Below are 25,529 nucleotides of genomic sequence, written 5' to 3' on the forward strand. Positions count from 1 at the left end.
GGTAAATCAAACTGACAGAACACGCTTACTACTATAACTACTGCCTATACCTTAATAAGTATAACATATATAGAATATGTAAACTTTTGTGCATGTACGACGTATTTACGCTTGCGTTGTGTCTTTATTGCTTCTATACATGCAAGGTTTATTTACAAATCCAAAAGCACAATGGAACAATACTTACAACAATGCATATTGTGACAGCATTCACTGTAATAATGCGAGAAAACTTATAAAAACACGCGAATCCCAATATTTATGATTTCTATGAGAATAATATAGTATTTCTATTCTTCATCATAGTTTTTAAACCTGCCAGCTTCCCACTGCTTGGCAAGGTTACTTTTTCGTCGTGGAACGCGATTTGCTTTTACGACCTGTAGGTTAAAGTTAGATATTAACAATTAGCAGAACAGGATTTAGTCAAATTGGTTTGGTGCTTGCATTGAAGCTGAAGTATGTCAGGTTCAATGCTTAATACCGGCAGTGGTAGGAAGGTTATGCAGATGACGGTATACGGTTTTATTCTATAAAGCTGAGGTGTGAGGTACATATCAGTATCGACCTAGTGAGCTGCATTCATACGAGAGTTGGCTCATTAGGACAAGGTAGGTCAAGTTAGCATTGCAGCAAATAAGCAAGTTTGCTGAAGTGGGTGCCAACTAAGTGTTTTATAATAAATTATTGTGCGTACAAACTTGTAATAATGAAACACTACACTTGCACCTTAATAAAATAGACATTAAAAGTTTAATAATATTATTTTCAAGGAAATTTAGTGTCTTGCACATGATTACACTTTTGACAATGGTATCAATATCGAGCACCAAAACTGCTACCCTTTGGTTACAATGCAAGCACCCAACCACTGAGATAAGGTGCTGTGTTACAACACAACACAACTGAAACCAGGCAAAACAAGCACACAACACGGTACTGGAAAAAACCTCATAAATACGAACCGAGTGTTTCTTGTATTCTGCGGTTGATGCGTTGACAATCTTCCGAGTTGTTTCATCATTGGTTTCATTGAGGGTGGGAGACTGCTTCTGCGTTGGGGAACTTTCTGTGGGAGGTAATGTGTGGTTTGTATTGTGATGGAGAGAGGTTTATTTTTGTGGTGGTGGTGGAAAGTTTATTTTATTTTTATTGTGAAAAGTTGTTTTATTTTTATTGTGGAAGGTTATTTTAGTTTGATGATAAAAATGTTATTGTTAACTGTAAGTGATAATAAACATTTCAAACTGATACTTGTGTTTTTTAAGTTTGCCCCAGACAGTACAGTCTTAGGTTGAGAGGAATTTGTATGTAATAAAGGGGATGTCTCTAATATGGTTATTTCAGATTGGGTAACTTTTATTTGAAACAGTGTCAATACATTAATTTAGTCACTCGTGTCTAAAGTAATTGTTGAAAATAAATGTTGTAACTTAAGCCGTAACATTCAGTTTGTTAGTTAAAATACAAGTTAGTTTAAAAGCTAAAAGTAAATGAAATCAAAACTTAATGAAAACAAAATTCACCCCCATTAGTTAATACTGGTGGCAGTTTCTTTGGTATGTTTTCTTCTTGTTTAGGTGTGTGTTCTTCTTGTTTAGGTGTGTGTTGTTCTTGTTGTATTTCTTCTTCTTGTTTGTGTGTTTGTTCCGTAATTTCTTTTGCCGGCTGACTACTGCCTTCTAGTGTTGCTATCTGCTTTTGTTTCCATTCTTGTTCGCGTTTCTAAACATAGAAATATTATATTTTATATTTGTTTCATTATTTGCACCAGTAACTGAACGATACCTATGTTAAATATATATATATATATGATTTTTCTAGAATAAAGTGGTAATGGGTCTACTCAGGCCTAACCGCAAGTCCCCATAGCCTTTCTTACTTCAGGACCTTAACCATGTGGAACCATACACCTCATATTTAACTCAATACCACCAACAATAGTTATGGTTACCTCCGCTTCTTTTAATTCAAGCTCCATTATCGTTTGAAGTCGGTTTTTACTTGAAACGACGTCAAACGTTGGTCCTGATCTTTGTCGTGTCACAGTTACTTGTTTAACTGTGGCTGTGATGTAACAATGGCTTATGTTTGTGTAATAATGTTCAATGTAACATTAGGATTGTTTATGAGTAACTGTATATACACATCAATCACAATCTAAAACTCGACATTTGGTGTTTTAGGTTTAAAAATAACTTTACACGTCACATGTGTGTGTTATGACATCTTACTCAGTGTTCACCTTGTGGATTTTGTTCGATAATCGATTTGTCGACTTTCAACGATGTTTCTTCCACTTGGGGGGGTTGTTTGTTGGTGTCATTATGACTCATAACTTCCTTTGTTTCCGTAACAATGGGTTCTTGTTCCACAACCTCAGGGGTGGGTGTTGGGGTAAGTGGGGGCTAAAGGGGGGTGGGTAAAAGTTTAGCATTGTTTACTAAGTTTGAAGATTGCTATTGTTTTTTCATAATATAAAGAACTGTCGTTTTGCTGCTAATTGCCTTCTATTTGTTGTATTAATTAGTTTGATCTTCAGTATCGTATTCAAAAAGATAAATATTAAATATATATTTACATTATTTATGGTGTAGAATGATATGTTACAAACTTTTTTATGTTAAATAATGTTTCAATAATAACCTGTTTGTTAAAAAACTTGTGCTTGGGGTTCACTGGTCCGACTGTGAGTGACTTAGGGTTCCAGCCTCTTGGGGTTACCACTGATGCAACTTTGTGAGAGTAGGGGGTTTTCTGTTGGGGCTGCGGAAGAGGATTAGGGGGTTTATTAATGTTTATTCCTGTGTTTAACCACAAAGTTACGTAAATGAAAAGGGAGCACAGGGTGTAAGACAGAACACCCGTGTTATAACAACTGTGGTTGCCTCGCCATGCGAGGATAAACAAGTTACATACGTGATAACTTGTAAGCGAGCACGAGGTGTATGAAACAGAACACCTGTGTTATAACGACTGTCGTTGCCCGCCATGCGAAGATAAATAAGTTACATGTGTAGTAACTTGTAAGCAGGCACAAGGTGTATGAAACAGAACACCTGTGTTATAACAACTGTCTTTGCTCCGCCATGCGAGGATAAACAAGTTACATTCATTTTGGGTTATTTTTGTGGCTGTTAGCTGGTTGAGGATTTTACCTTGGCTGGGACCTCTGTATCGTCGTGTGACGCAGCAGAGACATCTGACGACGGGTATTCATCTTCATGACTACCGCCAGATGTCGTTAGAGAGCCAGGTCGGTCGTGGTCTGACGTAGGAGATGTGACGTTCGATCTAACAGGGTTAGGTGCGTTGCATTCAATACCAGAGTCTGCCCCATGGTCGTGCTGTTCCATGTATTCCGTTTGTTCGGTGTGTGGTTGAAATACGTCAAGTGGTGACGTCATAGTATCTCGTTGTGACGTCACATCAGTGGAAACGTCACTAGTGACCGATTTTTCCTCTTTGTTTAAATATTTCGGTGGTGGACTGAAACGTAACAATGGGCGTTAGTGACGTAACACTGATGACGACATAATGTGTGATTGTTAAACTTACGATTTCACGCTTTTGTCGTTTGTGACGCTTACATACGTCATAGCAAAGGCGGGACTTAGCGTCGGTGAATAGATGGCGCCGGAAGGTAGCTTCATGTACGTCGTAGATTCGTTTGATGACGTCATAGACAAACGGTCGATTTCTAGAATAATAAAGAATTGAAAATCTAATATTTCGCGATGGTGTCACAAAAGTTTCGTTTAGGATTAACACAAAGCTGCGGTTGCCATGATAGATACGCATATATATCTTCCAAATTAAACTGTGATTTGTTTCTAATGTAAGATTTAACAGCAACGTGTTTTAACGACTATTGTTTTATTCAACCTGTCCCATCAAACACGTTTACAATATTTCACTTGTATACAAGTATGAGGTTGGGGGAAGCTGGGATTTTCATTCTATTTTCTTGTCCCATTTGGTCGTAAACAAAAAACATTCAAAGAATTAAATAACCGTATCCTCACGACTCCCATAGACCATTGTTAATTGTTTAAAAGACGATCAGGATATTTTGATATTATGTGCTAAAGATGTCCCGTCTTTCCTCGCCCTCTATAATATGCAATGTAATGTTTATGTGTTGGTTACCTGGTTCCAGCTTCTCATGTTTCCATTGTTCCTCTCTTTCCGCTGACTCCCTGATCTCACGGTCAATGAAACTTTCACCCGGTATCGGTTGGCTGTAGCGTGCCGAGTTGACCGGGGGGCCCTCAGGGCTCGTTGGTACTTTGGGGCTCGCTGGTGCCGCTGTCTTTGTAGGGCTAGCAAAGCTTCTGTACCCCGAGCCAGGGGTAACGGTGAACGAGTTTGTGCGGCGTGGTGCTGCTGCCGTCTTGCGGAAGTTGGTTAGGGATTTGTTTTCTTGCGATTGGTGCTCAATGTTTCGCCATCTGTGACGTAATAATAGTACCATTAAATGTTTTATCTCTTTGAACACGATAGCGAAGATCATATTGTTTAAAGAACAAAATAAGAAAATTAACAACACTGTCATTAAAACACGCTATGGATAAAATGAAAAGAGCATCAGTTCAAAATCGTGGCTGTTGAACCCATAAAGCTCTTAAATCGCGCAAACAAATGCCTATTATTACGTCAATAATCAAAACCATTCATTGCGTAATGTGAATTATGACATCACAAGTTAGAATCAAGGTAACAATCGTTCAATTGTTTATTGAATAATTAACAATCAGCTGTTAATTAAACCCATGACGTCATCAAAGGTAATTAACCCATGACGTCTCACACACACTACCTCGTGACGTCATCGCGGCCATCTTTATCTAACCTGAATATAATGTTGTTACCTTCACACGTATCCAAACTTGGCCCGACTAACCCAAACTTGCATATTTATTTGCTCGATATTGGACCTTTTTTTACATTCAACACTATTTACTGCCCCCCACATTCGTAACCGCTTTACCAAGCCCGTGTGACCACATGTTAACCGAAATGAATGAAGTATTTGCCACAGATCTTTAGGACAGATTTGCCCAAACACCCAAACCAGGTTACTTATGTAAATATAGGTATAAATGTACCTTCTAGAATAGACTTGGTCAAAAACCCCCAAACACCAAATGAATCTATGGCTCCATAATGACCCCAAATGACTTGCTTCAGTACCCCTCACCCAGACAGTAAACCCCCAGTAACCCTAAATAACCCCAACCACTCCAACTTACTTGCCCATAATATTCGACACCCCCAGCGACTCCCTGATGACGTTTTCACTCGTGGGGAGATCCCCTGTTACGCTACCGTTGGACAAAACGCTGGACATCGATTCGGTTCGTTCACGTTTCTCTTGTGCTTGTCTCTGCGCTCTATAGCAATATATAGAGTATGAATGAATGTATGAATGAATGAATGAATGAAACTGCCAGCAGTGCTATAATTCTGTAGTTATATGGAAATATGGCAAGGTACATTAAGCTCTGTCTCCGTGACTCCGTAGTAATGTATATAGAAAAAACTTAAAGTTTATAACTGATGTATGTACCAAATATATGTAAAACAAAATAACTGCCAACAATGCAAAGCGATGATCGTGTAGTGATATGAATGCGTGTCCCATCTCTAGTGCAATCTGTGTTCTAAAGGAATGTGTACGATGTAACTTGTGTAAAACGAAATATTACCCCATCAGTTTAGGAGCTTTGTAGTGAAATGGATGTATGTACATGTATATATGTATCTGCTTATGGGAGGAATGTGCATGTATTATGTGTGAACGTAACTTGTGTACGTAAATAAAAAAATACTAAACAAACGTTTTTGTGCAAGACTGAGATCCTAAAAAACAGGTGGTAATGACGTCACATACCAAACACTTGTGTTTTTGTTTCTAGTTTATAAATATTGTGACGTCATAATATTTCTAAATCAAGCCCTGGACGCGATCGTTGAATAGAAAGTTCTGGAACACAATGGACAGTTCTAACGCCTCGCGGGGAAAATATGTGTAGAGTAGAAAATGTGGGGGATTAAACATGTTTCCGTCAATTCGGTGTAATGCGATTACCATTACGTAGTAAATAGTATTTGTAAACGTAACAACAACATTCAAAAACAGAATAAAGCAACATAACATGAAAATATTATCAATTCGTAAACTTTTATCTCCAAAGCTACAGTATAAGTTGTGGTGGGGTAAGGGTTATGTAGAAATGCCATCACGACTTTAAAAAACGTTGTTAAAAAAAGGAAAATGTTATTGATCTTAAACAATATCCGTCTTACCCCACAATACATTTATATGAATAGACAAGAGCAATAATAATAAAATATATTAAATATTACGCTAAGTACTTTTATAGTACCATATATATATATATAGTATTACCACCCAATTTAAATATATATATAACTTACCGTTTCCACTTTCCAACTGAGAGTCTTTTATTTTCCGTTTCTTGTTTCGCGAATTTATCGCTAAGTTTACTTTCCCATAAGTTGATCGCGTCTTTACTATGAACGTTTGATTCTACAACTACTTCGCTGTTTGGGCAAAGCTCGGATAAAGATGCCTGTTGATGTAAATGTGAATATAGTACTGCGGGGTAAAATGGGATAAAATTAATTTATATCCCATATTAATATATAAATATATAATATCCCATATTCCCTGACCGTGTTTTTAACAATAAACAACGATCGAGACGTGAAGATACCGTTAATAGTTCTGGTAAATAAAATGATATAATATTTCAGTAAAAATATAAACAGCAACTTTACCAGAAGATATATTCACTTATATTACGTTAAGCCTTGTAGCAACGACCGCGGAATATTTTATATATTTTGCTTCATTTTAACAATATTCAAAAAATCAACCACGTAAATTTGTTTCACAGCGGTACACAGTCCGTCGCTTATAACACGTCCGGTATAAAGTCTGTTACTTATCCTGTTTGTCAACGCTAACAACAACTGACCGCTATCTTGTAAACAATCACACTAACTTGTCAGTTTCACACCTAATGCCCACATTTGTTTATGACATCACTTTATAAGTGTTACGTCACAGTGCTGATTTTTGCGAACAAACAGCGTCGAAACGACCCCGAATTCGAATCATCGTTTCCTCCATTATGACGTAACGCATAACTACATTGTACCATAGATATTGTTCATTGGTTTACAACGCATTGACCTGCACCTAACATATACCTAACAGTTATTGCCCGCCTGGTGCTCAATGCACTAAACAGCTATCACCCCAACAAGCGCCTATATACTTTACCCCTTGAATATCTTTCAGAGTTTATAATTAAAATAACTTTAATTTGTCTCTTCGATTACGGTAGCAAAAAAAAATTTTAAAAAAATGTTTTTTAAAAAATTGTTAAAACCGATAAAACAAGTTCTGGCAGTCGTTAAAACACGCTTACGGTAAAAATATTTTTACACTTCAGGTCTTGTATACCGGTGCTCAACTGTTCTATTCTTTAGCTTTATTTACTTCCGAACAAAACGTCTCAGAAATCCAAAGCACCTTCCAATCTCTTTACAGCCGTTCCATACAGTATATACGTCTGAACAAACCACCGCAGAACCCCCGAAACCCCACAAACGCAAGGTCAATAGAGCGTCAAAATACACTTGATGATTTTCGAACAAAAGAACCTAATTCCTGGAACTATGGTATATAAAACCTGCTATGCAAACAAAATATTGTCGTCGCCTTTTCCTTAAACTTTAAAGGAATCTTAACTTTACCGTAGTAAACACTTTATAAACCCCCCATACCAGGCCTGTTGTGTATGTAAGCCGAAAATCTTCCAAAAACAATAACAGTTTGAAACTTTAATATACATGTGCATATATGCACAATATACACATATGTATAAATATGAAGAAGAACCGCAAAATTTACAGAATACCCCAAACTAAACCTTAATTGGTTTGTTATACTGGTATATCCCTTTTACATTTGCATACACGCATAAGACACACACAAGTGGTGTATCCATATCAAATTAATCGCAACATATACATTATCCGACCCAAGTTTGATACGAACCTACCGCAATAACATATATATACCTTCTACCACAACAAACCCCTTTACCGCTATATCTCAACATTCAATCGCCTAAATAACAATCAAACAACTTCAACATCAATCGCGGCTCAATCTAAAACCGTCACAACCTCACTCTATTCTTACGTCATAAACCAACTACAAGCTCTTGGGACATTGTTACGTAAACAATGTCAACAACAAACTACATTCTAGAACCCGCCATCCACGAACCGCGGTTGCCGCGATTTTCGCATTCTTCTCTTTTCGTATTCTAGAATACACCTATGAAAGGCGATTGTTACGTCACAGCGAAGTCGCGCGTCGCCAGAAGCAACGATTACCGAATCGTCGATCGCGCTCATTATTACGTCACAAAGCCCTTCAACTTTGACGTCACAATCGCTTGTTTGTCCAACCCACTCGTTTCCGCTCGATGTTTGCAACGTCATAAACCTAGTTGGTCTGTGACGTCACACCCAACAAATACAGTTTCACTTACGTCATAATACGCTCACGCTTCAATGCGCATTGTTATCCCGATTGTGATGTAATAATCCAACGAACAATCATAATCCTTTAATTCCTTTATGACGTCAATGTTTGTTAACGAACAATGCATATTCTTACCGAATGAATTGATATAGAAACTTCCGAAGCGGATGTGACGTCAGAACTTGATGACGTAGAATGCGCGCTTGAACTTTCAATTCGCTGCCGACGCCGTTCTTCGTATCTATGGTGGGTTAATGAAATATTAAGGAATTGAATGTATGTAACTTATTTATCCTCGCATGGCGGGGCAACAACAGTCATTATAACACGAGTGTTCTGTTTCATACACCTCGTGCCCGCTTACGAGTTACCATGTATGTAACTTATTTATCCTCACATGGCGGGGCAACGACTGTCGTTATAACACGGTCGTTCTGTTTCATACACCTTGAGCCACAAGTTACCACGTATGTAACTTTGTAAGTTATGGTTATTGTACATCAACCCACTTTTTGAGACTCTCCTTTTTGTTTTCATCCAACGTATCTTCCCATTTCTTCTCGACAGGCGGCTTCCATTTTGGGACATAATTGGGATTGTGTTTCTTCGTCATCGCTTTTATTACTTTTCGACGCTCACTGTGACGTTATAATAAGTCATACACGTTAAACAATGATTTAAAATATTTTTTATTATGACGTTTCAAAGCTGAATTAACCATTCGCGAATAATAATGCGTTTAGTATTGTGGGGTAAGATGGGATACCGTTAGCACACAATATCCCATATTTCCTGATCGTGTAACAATTAGCGACTTTCTTTTAGAATTGTGAGGATATAAGTAAATATTATTTGTTTTTATATTTGCCAAATAGGACGGCAAGATGAAACATGTCCCGTCTTACCCCACCCTACACGTCCCACTTTGCCCCATCCCTTTATGACGTAACATTTACAGGTATTCAAACCACCCATCCGTGTAGACATCGTAATACTACACTCTGATTGGCCAATAATCGACCAATCGCCTTGAAGTTACCGCCCGTCGTTTATGTTGAATTATGACGTCATAAACACATAATTCAGGAACAGGATAAAATGAAACTCTCGGAAACTTGAACTTATTTTAAAACCGTGTTTTTAACGATTATTTGCGAATATTTCACAGCTTTTGCTGTTAATACCTTTTTCTTTGTTGGTTTATTTGATCTTTTGCTTTTAAGTTGATAATAGCAAAGATAAAAGTTAAATTGTCAAATAAAGGGGTTTTTTAAACCCAACATACACTATAACTCACATTGAGTTGCATTTAATCAGCAACAAAATCATAACGGCCAGAATTTATTTTTTTAACAAACTTCGTTACGAGACGCAGTTTCATAATTATGATGTGACAATGATAAATTGTCGGTTATAAAATCTAGATTCCAAACGCGATTCGAATTCTTACGCCTCGAGGCAATCGCTTTGGATTTCCGATTTCAATTGTTACGTCATTAACGGCTTATTCGGTTATAAAGAATTCATGAAATCGTGGTTTCACCCACGCTAATTACGATGTCATAATTAAAAGTGCTTTATTTTGGATTATGACATCATTTATTATAATTTAGTTATGTTCCCTGAATGTGGCGACTTTTATTGCTTAATTAGCGCCCTATACCCCCGTCTAGCGGTTAGTAAAAATATAGGGCTTAAACACGCCGTCTAGCGGGTGAAAATATCTAATATATAAATTGGTACGCAGCCATCCCCGTTTATAACGAACCAAATCACTCTGTTAAGCTTCGGTTAGGGGTTAATGCGACTTGATTGGTAAATATTGCGTGGACGTGTGTCTTATAGAAATACGTTGTCACCGAAGCGCAACAGAGCGATTTGATTGGTTAAAAAAAGTAATGGCTGCACACCAGTCTGTATTTTAAAACACACCCATAAGACTCTGGGTTAAGGCCAGAGTTGGCTGTTTACTTTAACCAAATATAAGGATTTATATGGTTGAGGTCCTGTGTACCATTCTATTTTATAAAACAGTTAATCAAGTGTATGCTCTACAGTGCCGTCTAGCGGTTACTTACGTTTCAGCCGAGTCGTCGACTTTTCCTTTCGGTTTCAACCAAACTTTATCTTTTGGTTTAGCTTGCCCGAACCACTTTGTTGCGTCGGTGTTTCTTTGGCTGTGAGCCGCGTTGTACGTCACTCGCGCGTTTGGATCCTCCCTATAATGCGGTCAGTGACGTCATAATGTAAAATAAAAGTTATTAGGTTATCGAAAATAATAAATGTAACTTATTTATCGTCGCATGGCGAGGCAACGGCAGTCGTTATAATATCACGTATGTAACTTTGTGGGTGATTGTTTCTTTGCATGTTTGACAATTTGAACAACCCATTAGTGACCTCTGGGTTGGAAATCGACCCCATAACCTCTTGATTAGAGGCAGGTGCGCCAACCTCTGCGGCAAGGGTACAGGACAAATATAAATAGAATGGTATAGTGAAACAGTATTGTGACGTAACAAACACCAACCGTGATTGCCGCGCTGCAAATGTTCGCGGAAATCTAAGTAGGTTTATAACGCAACAGTTGCTTTGTGACGTGACAGTTGTTCACAATTTTAATAAAATTAGGGCGCGAAATTAGCGAGGTAGGGCGCTCACGGCGAATTAGGTGTGACGTCACAATAGCCATAGTCATGTCACTTTGTTTTTAATTAACATTGACGTGTCGAGGCTTGATTGCGTAACAATGCCGTTAGAACAATACCGTTTATTATAAAACCAACCCTTTGTTAAATTCAATTGTTTGGTTGCAATTAAAGTTCAAATGATGATTGTGATGTCACAGATGAACTGTAACTATGACACAATGTGACTTTCTAAGTAAAGTAAAAAAATCGCGAAACTTCGTAAAATTCCACCTGGAGCGTTTGTTGTAAAAAGCAATTGTGACGTAACAAAGCAACAATGGGCAACGATTGTCTAAATCTCCCACACAATAGACACACTTATGACATCACAATGATAGGAATGTACCGGTAGGTTCACCTGATTCTACGATTATAGTAAGGTGGGGTAAAATGTATTTATATAGTACTGTGGGGTAAGATGGGATACCGTTAGCAACTGAATCCAATATTTTCTAAGTGTTTTAACAATTAACAAGGCGCTTTTAGAGTTGTAAACATACAGTTATATAATTCTGTAAATATTCTTTGTTTACTACTAAATGGGATCAGGAATGAAAACATGGCTCATTTTGCCCCAACCTACTATAATTCGAATTTCTCATCTCTATTATTACATCATAATACCAACTATGAACTTACGGAACTTCATCTCGATTGACCAACCCCGTACGTTCTATTATTCTCATCTCTAACTCTGTTACGTCACTTAGAACGTCTGGATATTCCACGATAACTAAGTTCGGTGACGTCACTTCTGATGACGTAGCTTTTTCTGTGACTTCGTCTTGTTCGACTGTGACGCGATCTTCAGTGTTTGTGACGTGTTCCTCAGGAACAAAGCAGTCGTCCAGTAAGCTATCTTCTTGCAATACGTTAACCGCGGTCACAGCTTTCGAATCAGTGCTTGATTCGACGTCAGCGACTTCCTTTGTGACGTTTACATTCGATTGAACAGGATCGCGATCTGACGCGAAACCTGATACGTCACGGGGGGACTCCCCCACAGCTGTGGCTTCGCGAATACCCTCTGTGACGACACAATGGGCGAGATTGGGAGCGAAATCGCGTTCTGCATCTGTGATGTCATTAACGCTGTCTATTGTTACGTCATTACCGTGTTCGATGATCGCCTGCGTGTCTGTGAGGTCATCAATGTGTTCAAAGGGTTCTGTGATGTCATTATTCGATTCCTCTGTGACGTCACTTTCTTCCAGAACATTGTTTTCTGTGACGTCATCAACCATTGCTTCTATGACGACACTAACTTCATGTTGTAGAACGTTCGGGTTTGAGTCTTCTTCCGATAACGATTCCCTGTCGTTTGTGACGTCATAGGAATATCGCGTCGTCACTTCTTCGTTTTCGTCGATCGACGATGTGACGTCACTAGCGCTCGATGTTTCTACGTCATCGTAAAATTGTTCTACAATTTCATTGTCAAGTACTTCTACATCCCTTGTGACTTCATGCTCTCGTGACGTCATACCTGTGACGTCATGATCTTCTGACGTCACCTCTTTAATATAAACAACGGGCTGCGCTACTTCCATGGTTGGTGAATCTGGAAAATAAAATAATAATTGTCGTTGTTTGTTACGTCACAATTACGCGAATCGGGGTCATTCCAGTTCTTATTGTCGCTTGGGAACAATACGCCAAAGTATTGATCGCATACGCGATTTCTGCAGCGATTTTCGTTAAACCTTTAAACTCAATTATGACGTCACATTCACATATTCACGAAACTTCTATTGGTAACTTCCTGTTAATTGTGACGTCATAATTCTATATAAACGGCTCGATTCATCAAAATCGTGATCAAAGGTTCCTAACTTACATTCCCTGACCTCTATTAGAGTTTTGCTTATTGCGTAACAATACAACTAACTACACATAGCATTATGACGTAACAGTAGCTGCACACCACGCATCTGCGACCGCGATTTGCGCGAACTTAGCGTTCCAATCAAACTCAAGATTAATCCCCCCCAAACCACCTGCGGTTTCGAAATTACTTCCTTTCTAATCGAACAGCGCGACTCTTTTGTTTCCATTTACTTCGTAATGACCTCTGTGACGTCATAATATCGCTGTGAAGTCATAATAGCAGGTAATGGGGTCCTTATACTTAGGTAAAGTGAAACTAAACGGTTCTGTTACGTCATAATCACTCCGATGTTTCCAAACAAAGCTTCATTGAAAAAGTTCCATCAAGACAATGGGACACGCGTTTCGTGTGTTACGTCATAGTGGCGGTTGTCCAGTCTTACTTCCGAAAAAAACAATGAGTATTTGTGACGTAACACTTACCACGTGGTTTCCGTTTTTTCCTCGGTTTAGGTACAGGTGGTACGTCATCAATATCCTCTGTGACGTCACTGTTATCTTCTATGTCGTTATCAAATATGACGTCGGTTTTCGGGTCTGTGACGTCATTGTACGCTACGTAATCGCTTGTGACGTCATGGTTTTGATAAGTAGCCGTTATATCATCTTCCAAATTGGTAACGTCATCACCTGATGACGTCACAGACTCTGATGTTGTCATAGATACAGTTCTGTCATGGTAGAACTCGGGGGTTTCCAATGTTTGCGTCTCTTGAGCGCCGCTAGTGGGTTCGTCATGCTCCGGCGGTTCTGCGGTTAAAAATATTTTGAACCAAAAAATATCTTCAAGTGACGTAGCACAACAAACGGAACAGCACAAATATATTTGCAGCATATTCATACGTTGGGTTAATGGGTAAACTATATGTATACTACACGTACTGTGCCCGCCATGTTTGCCAACACCTGTATACCAACCACTGTTACCACATGTTTAACTATTAACCCAACATTCCATTACACCGCTGGTGCAACAAACCATTTCAATTAAGTTTAAACATGGCTTACTAAATATAGGCAATGGTTTATCGAATATTTATTACGTGCCAATTTATAGCCATACACATTAATTAGCTTACATGCTCATTTATACCAACTTACTACTGTACCCATTTTACCACACACACTTCAACTTACGTGCCCGTTCATCCATCTGCAGCTTTTGTAAAGCAAGGTCGATCTTGTATTGTAGTTGATACCTTGGCGCGAGCTCCGCGAGAAGTTTCTGTGATTAAACAATCGCTATTATGACGTCATCAATAGAAGCAATGCACCTCGCGATGTTAACGTCGCTAAACAATCATTGGACACTTCAACTCGAGTTTCCAACTTTTTCCTTTTTTAATCGAACGAATCGTTAATTGAATCGCGTGTGTGGCTCGATATATCGTTTGTTACGTCACACTTGCCACATTGTGACGTCTCTGGGGCATTATGATCACACAAGGACCATTATCTTGCCCCGTATGCTGTATCTCCTTAGGGAATTCCCCGAATATATTGTCAACATGTTCTAGAACACTCACCGACTTTTCCATTATTCCCCTCTATGACGTCACAAACCCCTAACCTACGAAACAATCGAAGCGAAAACTCGAAATCAAAGTATCTGTAAATATTAGTTGTGCAACAGAATGTTTAAAGTCATCATGACGTAACAAACACGTTGTTTGTTATCCTTACGTCATAAACACATTATTACATATTTCCAATTCGCTGACTAATCAAACATGACTTGCTAATTTACAGGAATAATAAAAAATCTCAAATGTTTGTTAAGTTGAACTTGTTTGTTCGCAAACAAAGGTTGTTTATTACGTAATAATCCTAACTATGTTCAACCATTGTTACGTGTAAGTTCCCATTGTTAACGATTGATGACCCGACAATAGTTGATAACAGGCGTTAACTTTGGGTTTATTACGTAATAAAAGATAACAAAAGCTAAAATGAGGTAATAATTAACTAAATACCTCCATAATTTAAACCTTAACCACGTTGTATCTCGTAAACTTTGTTAGAACTTTCGTTTTGCCGCTAAATGTAGTTTCTATGCCACTAATTCTTTGTCAATTAACTATTACTTAACAAACAAGTATTTTCTAGAATCTGTGACGTCAAAATGACGTAACAAAGGAGCAATTTCTAGAATTTATTATTCTTTAATTTATCGATCCGTCTGGAATTCGCTGCCTGCGATAAACGAACGTCTGTTACTGCTTTGTGACGTCACACTGCCTGCATAATGTCTCCCCGGCGCGATGATTTTAAACTTTCTTCGCTTGTGACGTAATAAACAAAACACGCGTACCTTCTCTGTCATCGCCTGTGTCGTAACAATCGCGAAACAATTTCAACAAAACTGAAATTCCTTTCGTTTCGCGTCGAAACTCAGCTACAACCCAATAAATAATTGATGGGATGATTTTCGAAATTTATCCCAGAGCCTAGTACACGCTTAACATAACTGTAGGCTAAACTTTGAGTTGTTGTTTCTAGAAACTAGCTTTTAATACACCACGATTTTGGCAAAAGTACAACCCACAAGTTCTGTTTAATATATTGTGGTTTTAGCGGCCACGCTATTTTTAACAATTTTGTTTTTACCCAGCATTTTAACGACTGTCGTTTTGCTGCTAATTCTCTTCGTTGTTTTTAATAAATTTGATCTTTGCTACCGCATTTGAAAAGAATAAATAATTAACTTGACTTGTCTCATCTTTATTCTAACAAACGTGTTTCTTATTTACGATTATGTTTGAAATTCTAAAACACCAACAATCTTTCTAGAATTCTTTCCTTTATGACGTAACCCCCACCTTTGTTTCTTACTATGACATATAAACTTGAATTCGATTGAACCTAACACATTGTGACGCGCTTGTTTGTAATAATTATCACTTATGACATCACATAGGTGGAACAATAAACCATAACATGTGACCGAGGGCATGCATCGCTGTAGGGGTTCTTATCGTCTGTGACGTCACAACATACCTCCGCAATCTAACTTATGACGCAACAGTGAACATCATCAAAGCTACTATAACCCCCCCACCCACTGCGTTTCGGAAGTTACGACTTTAACTTTAAAGTTTCGTCTATTACGTCATTTCCTGCACTTTCAACGCCCCAATAAACGACAAAACCCCACACCCCATTTTACCCCTCAGTTACCCCATTCTATTCTATATGGGTCCTCGTCGAGTACGTTTAACCCATTACCCATAGTTCATAACCATTCAGGTTTCTACCACCCCCCCCAGCAACGTCATATAAATACGTCATCACTTTACATGTCACAATACAACTTGTTCCACCATAATCTACCAACACTGTTGCAACTAAAGTGAAAATCATATCAATGATAAAACTTTTAAACAAACTACGTCATAATACAAATATGACGTACTAACACGTAACAATGCACTTCATACTTTGGCCTTCAATAGCAAACAACAATAAAAGTTTAACAAAAAACAGTAAAAAATAAAAATAAATTTAACGTTTAAAAACTAGTATACACATACGTTTAGTTTAAAAATAGAAGTAGGCCATAGTTAGGTTTGAATATTACCCAAACAAAGTGTTTTTTTTTAATAACTACTAAATCAAAACCTATAAAGTTCCAAATCGTCTAAATATGTAAAAAAATCTAAATCTTTTTAATATTTTCAACTTTACTTCTTATACCAAACCAGTAAACCGACCACGCCTTATACACAATGGAACTTCAAGTCGTAAATATTTATTTTTAAAAATTCAATTCTAACATATTTCAACCTCGCTAAAATATATCCAACCCCCACACGCTATCCACAATACATTGAACGATGCGCAGCTTAGCGGTTTGTGTTTTGCTTGGCTAACCTTCCATACGCACTGTGTTTGCCAACCTTCATATTTATTCTACCCCCTCACACACAGTGGCCGGCATAATCGGCAGCAATATTCAAACCGCCGTCAATCAATCATTATTTGATGGAATTTCGCTCAAAACTCGATTTATATTCTGTGGGGTAAGATGGATATTGTTGGAAACGTGTCCCATCTTACCTCACTTTATTCTAAACTTTTGCTAAAAAATTCGCGACCTATTGTTTATCTATTGTTACACAACAAACAAACAATCAGTTCTCTATTGTTGACGTCATATTGACACTATTATGACGTGGAGAAATTGAATTTTAACTAACTATGTCGTAACAATTCGAAGGTGACGCCCTAAACGCGCGACAATAATTACTTTTATGACGTCACAGTATCATTTCTAAACTTTCCGGTTGAACTTCTGCACTGTTACGTCATAATCGAATCTATTGTTAAATGACAATCAATGCTATATTACTACGTCACAACGGTTCTTAGACGTGATCAAATCGAGAATCATTCCTGCTTTCGTCACAATCGCTATTATGACGTGAGAATTGTTTTATTCCCACGTGATTATTGATAATTATTACAAAACAATCCCTCTTATCAGAAAACAATCGCTAACAATTAAAAACAACAAAACAACGATTGTGACGAAATAATCGAATTCCAAACGTTCTGAAACGTCCTATGTGACGTCACAATAGCTCTAATTCGATCAGCACGCGACCACGTGGTCTACATATTCTAGAATGCTTATAATAACACCGCATTGTGACGACACCAGTTGAAAGATTCTTACGTATTAAACGCCATTGTTATCCAACAATGCCAATTATTCGAGAAATATTTTGTTTTCATTGTGACGTCACGATGCGTAGAAACCGCGAATTGTTCCTTGATCAATCGCGGTTTTCATCGAGAATCATTCCATATTTGGAAAGTAATTGTCGCGTGATTGTTACGTCATAATTAAATATTGTTGTCGCATTGTTTACAAACAAAGCGACTTGTCCGTTGGGTTTATGACGTCACACATCGACAATAAGAAATCCGTCCTAGAATTTGCCGAATTGTTCTCGAAATTTTGCTTTATTACGTCACAAATGCTGCAAAATCGCGATTTCGCTGTTGTTGGGTCACTAGCGTTCATGGTTTGTGACGTCACACCTGTAGCGTCTGCAGCGCTCGTGCGTGTAGATGTTGTTTTCCCCAAATATGGAAACCAGACATGGATGTGAACATCGCGGTTTATAAACCCGGGGGTTGACGTAATAAACCAACCCATTGTAGACTAACAGTTACATTTGTTGTTTATTAGGGCGGGGTAAGATGGTTCATGTATTTATTCTATTTTCTCGTACCATTTGGTAGTACACAAAAAATATTTAAAGAATTTTATAAAAACGCATCCTCATGACTCCAGAAGAGCGTTCTTAAAACTAACCCATTGTCGCCTAATAAACGATTATAATTGTTACATTATACCCGTCTTTGTTTTCAAAAGCGGTGACGACGAAATAACCGAAAAAAACGTGATTTGTTTTTCAAAAAAGTTTTTACTGTTTTTATTCTGTAGTGTTTCTACGTTGTAAATTTGTAACAAACACAAAAACAAGCATAAACTTTAATATAAATAATATAAACAAACTAACTTACCAAATCCAGATTTTCAAAATTTCGTTTCAACAAAATTCCCTAATCGTAAACTCTTATCTCTGATTGGTCAAAACATAACACGTGGTTAGACAATGACGTCACAACGTGGTCAAAATGTCGATTTTACGTCATAAACAGCAGTTATTGTGGTCCCTGAGATCGCGTTTAACACGATTTGTTTCCTTGGTAGTCGTGTGCATTCATGCGATACCTTGGGCTTAATGGGCACTTGTTACGTCACAGTGCCCCCTATGACATTACTGAACCTTGACGGATCACAAATCTTCTTTCTTTACGTCATAATCATTCTATTGTTAAAGTATAAAGACGGTTTTCGTCAAATAGAAAGATAAATGTATAAGAAAACAAATATAATGACGTCATAAAGAAACAATCACGTGTGTGTCTGAAAACCGCTTGTTTATGACGTCATATCGATCAATTCTGAGCATCGATTTTAGTCAAAAACGCGAATTTTTTTTCGTTCCGGTTAAATTAACTTCGTTATCATGTAATACGTCATCCGTCTCGCTCTGTGACATCACTATAGGCTGTGTCCATCAACAAAGCTACTTATTTTGAAATAATACACGTTCTATATCGTCATACAGGAAATGAATTTCATAGTGTTCACAAAACTTCAACTTTGGGCGATTTATTCGATGTTTTAAACCTGGAATTACGATATATAATTCAGCGCTTGTAGAAGACTGAGTAGACTTGGTGAAACATCTGCTATATTATATTGAGTCTATACTTGATAATTGTAACCTTGATGTTCATAATTAAGATTTTTGTATAACATACACCAAAAACTGTTGGCATTATCAGTGCTTGTAGAATACTTGTAGAATAGACTTGGTGATAATTGTAACCTTGATATTCATATTTAAGATTTTTAAACATATACAAAAACTGCGGTATAATGGCTAACAGGGTCTATACTTGATAACCCTGTATCCTACATCTAAACACCTGCACTGTGCTGGTACCTTTGCAGTTCATTAAAATCAATGTAAAACAGCCGTAAGCAAAACCCGCCTTGATGTAAATCAATACACTGCAAACAAGCCGAACAATGTTTAACTTTCTCCACAGTTAAACGTCATCAAGTTAACGTTTGTTTCGCAAAAAGATTGTTAATGAACTACATACACCAAGTCAAGGGTTAATGGATACGAAACACGTGGAATTATGTGTTAGTTTTATATTTAAATGTAAAAGCTGTTATCGTAGAATTTGTTGCTGCCAGGAATGGTATAAGATCGATTGAGCTTTTCTGGCAACTTATTTTCGTAGAACCGACATTTCGATATCCGCAGATCGTTTACATATAAAGGGTATAAGAGAAAAGCAATGCTTGCTTATTCTGGTGAAGACAACCTGTATAGAGCTTATAAACCACGACCTACAGTACTGTGGGGGTAATATGGGACACATTTACCACATAATATCCAAGTATTCTGATCGTGTTATAAGCAATTAACAACGATCTATGAAAGTCGTGAAGATACGGTTTTATAATTTTTTAAATGTTCTCTGTTTACTACCAAATGGGACAAGAAAATAGAATAATAATGTGTTTTATCTTCCCCACCCTACTATACTTCTACCAGGCCGTGTAGTAATTTATTGGTTTTGCGCAAGCAAAGGTAACCACTGCTGAGGTATGCCCTCTTAATGATAAGGTGTTCAAATATTTAACACACAAACGTTGTGTCTTCCAGTTTATTTCTTTCCCTGTAGGTTTAAATAACATAAACTTTGTTTTCGTATTTGAAAAGGTAAAGCTGTGTTGCGAATTTAAGGTTTGAATTTGTAAACAACGGCTGCCGTGGGACATCGATTAAAGTGGTCGCCGCCAGACCAGAGGATATGCGTTCGAGGCCCTTCGCTGCTACCATTATGGGCATATGTGTATTTGAGCAATACGTTTAACGGAAATTGCTCCAACCAAGTGTTCACTAATGGGTTGTCCAAATTGTCAGCCATATACAAAAAAACAATCACCCATAAAGTTACATAGGTGGTAACTCAAAAGCGGACAAAAGGTGTATGAAACAGAACAAAACCCATTTTATAACAAAACAGAAAACATAACGACTGTCGTTAATAAATAAGTTGCATTTAATTATTCATACAAACTCACTGTCGCCCTCTTGCGGGTGGCCAAATCTCCATTATCGATCACTGAAGGTTTAATTAATTCTTTGTTTCGGGAAAATACCTCAAGTTCTTGTAAATCTAAAACGAATATTTTTAAAAATTAAAAAACGTAAATCATGGTGTTAAAAATAATTAAAATATAAATTAGGTTAAATTTTGTTTATTTCGCCGAAAATACTGATATTTCCTTGCCGAAACGACTTGTGACACGCGCGTAACAATTACCTATTGTTGTCAATTCTAGAAATTTTAGATTCCAGATTTTCATAATAGGGATTATGATTTCACTAAAATCGTATTATTGCAGATTTTTGATGTTGTATAATATTGTTTCTTGGTCGTTTGTAAGCTTAATATTCGGACGTATGGTTTGCGATTTAATAATATTTAGTATTTACATAGGCGCAGCAAAACTGGGTAGTAGTGAAGAATCCTCCCTTACGTTGCAGATTAGACAATATGTTCTTGGTTGGTGAGGGGAGGATTCTTCACCAGCACTCAAAACTCGAATTGCATTAATAATAACATTGCAAAGTTTGCGTTTTTATTGTAGGTTGTATATACATTACAATGTCAACTTAAAAGTTTCAAAACTTAGTTTTAATTCTTGTTTTTCTGTACAAGGAGCAAATTGTAGATTTTTTTACATTTTGTTGTAAATAATGAAACACAAAAAAGGAATTTATATAAAAACCGCCCCCCAGCAAAAGGAAGGGGAAGAATATGTGGAGGATGCGAAAGATTGCCGGAAAGATGACTCGAAAATATCCGAAGTTTGGTTGCCCAACTCTAACACTGCATTTAGATTGCTGATGTCAGCAAATTTGTGTTCGGCGCTCATGAACAATGTAACAGATTGTGATGAGACGTACAATTACTGGGAACCACTGCATCACTTGTTGTATGGGGAGGGCTTTCAAACGTGGGAGTATTCGCCTGTATATGCGATTCGCTCATGGGCGTATATTTGTTTACACTCTATGCTGACATGGGCACACCTTGGGTTTCTGAACGAAAACAAACTTTTAGTGTTTTATTTCATCCGGATGATATTCGGCTTGGTATGTACTTTATGTGAGATACAGTTTTATAAAGGAGTTTCGTTGAGGTTTGGGAATAATGTTGCTCGTATACTACTAGCATTGATGGTGCTGGGAACTGGTATGTTTATATCTTCCACTGCATTCCTACCAAGTACCTTCTGCATGTTTGGAACCTTTCTATTCATGGGGTTGTGGCTGCAAGAGAAACTGAACCTCGCTATATTAACTGTAGCAGCAAGTGCAATCATAGGTTGGCCATTCTCTGTTGCCCTTGGTATTCCACTGGCTGTTGACATCCTTATAAGGCGGCGAAAGTATTGGTTTTTCACCAAATGGTGCTTGGTTGCCATAGCTACAATGTTGCTTCCAAGTTTTTTGATTGACAGTTTTTTTTACGGCAAACCAGTCATTGCATCATTGAATATTTTGACGTACAACGTATTCACTGCACATGGGCCAGATATTTATGGCACAGAACCTTTATCGTATTATGTAATCAATGGATTCCTTAATTTCAACGTTGCCTTTCTCCTCGCATTGTCAACAATCGTCATTGTTCCAATCTGTGAGGTCATAATTGTGTTGAAACACGCAGGTTACCGACCACCCATGTTGTTAATATCTTTCTCAATCGCACCCATGTACATTTGGATCCTAATATTCTTCACACGACCTCACAAAGAAGAGAGGTTTCTTTTCCCAATCTACCCCTTAATATGTTTATCATCAGCTGTCACAATCGCAACATTGCAAAAACTTTATGGATTTTTTAAATTCCATCGTTACTTGAGTGTTCAGTGGATCGCGGCGTTGGTTTTGACCATATATGGAGTCATATCGTTGTCCAGGTCTTTTGCTTTGTTCAATGCTTATCATGGGTCAATGGAACTATATCCAAAACTCCACCATATTGCGGATAAAGCTGATACAAGTGAAACGACAGTCCGTGTGTGCATGGGAAAAGAATGGCATCGATTCCCGTCAAGTTTTTTACTTCCCAACAATTTCACACTTGAGTTGATCAGGTCTGAGTTCAAAGGTCAACTTCCGGGCAAGTTCGAGGCCCCAGGATTGGAGGGCACTCGAGCAGAACCTCGACATTTCAATGACGAAAACCTTGAGGAAAAATCCCGCTACGTTGACGTTGAAACTTGCCATTTCCTGATTGATTTCAACCATGGTGAGGAATCAACGCATGAACCAATCTACAGCCAACAGCAGGATAATTGGAAGATTTTAAAAGAAGTTGATTTTCTCATTAGCAAGAAATCGACATCATCTTTGCACCGAGCGTTTTTCGTCCCGTTTTATTTTTATGAACGAAACGTTTTCGGAAAATACCAGCTTTTGCAATCAAGAACTAATTTGTTGAAACGTAAACCTGATTCTAATACGTAGTGATCGTTGTGTAGGTATTTTGGTAATGAAGCAGTGAATATTACAGCGGTGTCGCCAAATACAACTCAACTTATAATCATCTATGAAAAGTGGTGCAACCAATATTTGTTTATTAATAAAACTGCAATATTTGATTTATTACTTGTTTTGGCCTAAAATTATTCAGTGTTTGTTACAAGTTACAACTAAGTAGGTGATTGTGGCTTTTTTAATTTGATTCTGTATCGGTTACCTGGTTGTTGTTGTTCTATTCTCCTCTCTTCGTTCCTTAGATCTTGTAACCTTGAGTTTAATCTGAGGATTAATGTTTTGTTAGTTGGAGGTGTTGGTTGTTTGGCGTTTGGAAGGGTTGTTGGTGTCACTGGGCGGGATCAACTAACTTTGTGGGTGATTGTTTTTCTGTATGACTGACAATTTGGACAACCCATTACTTGGTTTAAGCAATTGTCGTTAAGTGTCTTGACGATATATATGCCTACAGTGGTAGCATCGTGGAGCTTTGAACCCATAACCTCTTGGTAGAGGCGAGTCGTTTAAAGCTGTATCAGCATGTTGAGTGTAGACAGGCGAGTTATGGTTGGTATGGTCATATATATGGATTCGTTTACATATAGTTCATTCACCTCGTTGTCTCGTCTTTCAAGCATTTTAACTCCCCCTCACAAACAGCGATCACTTCTCGCAATTCTTCCACGTTCTCTTCCGCCACCGTGCGGACGTCTAAGTTGGCCAACCATATCCGGTTGAGGGCGTGCGCACGTCGAGCGCTTTGGATTCGTTTCTTGGCTTCAGTTTCAAACTTGAGCTCTTCTATCTCTCTAACCTCCTCCCCGATTTTCTGACATAGGAACACGATACAAATAAAAACCAACTATTTGTATATAATAACGTTTACAGGGCACAATGGTTAGCGCTCGCCTTTAGCTTAGACGATACGGGTTCGACGCTACCATTGTGGGCGTTTGTGTCCTTGTATAAGACACTTAACGGCAATTGCTCCAACCCATTGGTTACTAATGAGTTTTATACTTTTGTTTTTTTATTTAAATTTAAATACGCGATAATCGGCAATTGAAAGAGCATCGTAACATTCGTTGTTTAAAAAAGTTGTAGAATTATCTTTCTATTATAAACGTCACAATGTTTTTTAAGTGATAGTGACGTCACAAGGAAGTGAAAAACAAGCACACGGGAATCTCCGGGTTAATTGTGACAAGACAATAGATAAGACAGCAAGATATGTATGACGTCATACATACCTTTGTTTTGGTATTCTAGATCTATTATTAAATCATTATTACTATATTTGTAGAATTATGACGTCACGATACATGATTTTTTGTTTGTTGGAAATATATTCAAAAAACAATTTAACCAAGAAACCCGACGAAACAACAGTAGTTCCAAAACAGCTTTGTATAAACTGCACCAACGCTTGTTATAATCTTTATTGCAAACTATGCAGACATATAGCAACTTATTTTGCTGCTAATTCCTGTCCTCTTGTTGTTAACAAATAATATACCATGATACTTGTTGTCTCTTTGTAGTATAGTAAGCTAACAACGAAAAGAAGGGATTTAGCAGCAAAAAAAGTCATAAAACACGCTATGGGTAAAATAATTGCAAACTGTCGCTTAACAGCCTTAACTCAACATAAACTTTCAAAGTATACACAACTTTATTGAAAAGAAAGCGTGGCTGCTAAACCTATAATCCAGTATACTGTATTTCAGCTGTGTTTAATTCTAACAAAATTAAATGCAAAATAAGGGAATTAGCAGCAAAAAGGCAGTCGTTATAACATGCTACCGGTCAAATAGATGCAAACTTTTGCTTAAAACTATAAAAAAAACACTTAACTCGTCTTACCTTGAGCCGTGTGTCGTCCATGCTTACCAGCTATACAATGAAACCACAGTTCTGTACAAGCAATAACTTCATACGCATTCTGTCATCGCTATACCAATGCACTCGCTTTAATTACCATCAGCGTTAATCCATTGAGCTCTGGTAATGCTATGATGCAATAAACGGCCGCTCGATTTGGAAACTATAGGAATATTTAAATATTTTTTTTAAAAATGAACAAATATCATTTTGAACAAATTTGATGGTATTTGATTTGTCGTTATGACGAATAATTCAACGGGACAGGAAATGATTTGTCGTGTTCTGTGGCACCGTCTAGCGGCTGGTGTTTTTCTAATAAATACGCCCATTTTT

At 37.6% G+C, this 25,529-nt stretch overlaps 2 protein-coding genes across 6 annotated transcripts; one reads left to right on the forward strand and one right to left on the reverse strand.

Annotated features, from left to right (window-relative positions):
* Positions 1-104: 104 nt before the first annotated feature.
* LOC149736178 (uncharacterized) lies at positions 105-25,304 on the reverse strand. 5 transcript variants are annotated; one of them, XM_089878998.1, is made up of 22 exons: positions 25,176-25,304; positions 23,927-24,141; positions 23,536-23,597; positions 20,846-20,940; positions 14,302-14,389; positions 13,588-13,914; positions 11,917-12,838; positions 10,666-10,806; positions 9,097-9,225; positions 8,723-8,828; positions 6,442-6,596; positions 5,253-5,393; positions 4,820-4,852; positions 4,150-4,451; positions 3,559-3,700; positions 3,159-3,489; positions 2,647-2,766; positions 2,246-2,408; positions 1,955-2,067; positions 1,527-1,725; positions 966-1,069; positions 105-380 (listed from the first exon to the last, which is right to left on the reverse strand). In XM_089878998.1, the coding sequence occupies exons 1-22, from the start codon at positions 25,194-25,196 to the stop codon at positions 291-293; spliced, it is 3,999 nt and encodes a 1,332-aa protein (XP_089735124.1). In that variant the 5' UTR covers positions 25,197-25,304; the 3' UTR covers positions 105-290. The 5 variants fall into 5 exon arrangements, with proteins under 5 accessions (XP_089735124.1, XP_089735125.1, XP_089735128.1 ...); XM_089878999.1 differs by lacking the exon at positions 4,820-4,852 and having other exon boundaries at positions 25,176-25,301; XM_089879002.1 differs by lacking the exons at positions 20,846-20,940; positions 23,536-23,597; positions 23,927-24,141; positions 25,176-25,304 and adding an exon at positions 18,697-18,751.
* Positions 21,445-23,437, forward strand: LOC149736179 (alpha-1,2-mannosyltransferase ALG9-like). The gene has a single exon (XM_089879051.1). The coding sequence runs from the start codon at positions 21,525-21,527 to the stop codon at positions 23,301-23,303; it is 1,779 nt and encodes a 592-aa protein (XP_089735177.1). The 5' UTR covers positions 21,445-21,524; the 3' UTR covers positions 23,304-23,437.
* Positions 25,305-25,529: the final 225 nt, after the last annotated feature.

This window comes from Ciona robusta, chromosome 5 (genome assembly GCF_009617815.1).
Source record: "Ciona robusta chromosome 5, ASM961781v2".
Classification (NCBI taxonomy): Eukaryota; Metazoa; Chordata; class Ascidiacea; order Phlebobranchia; family Cionidae; genus Ciona; species Ciona robusta.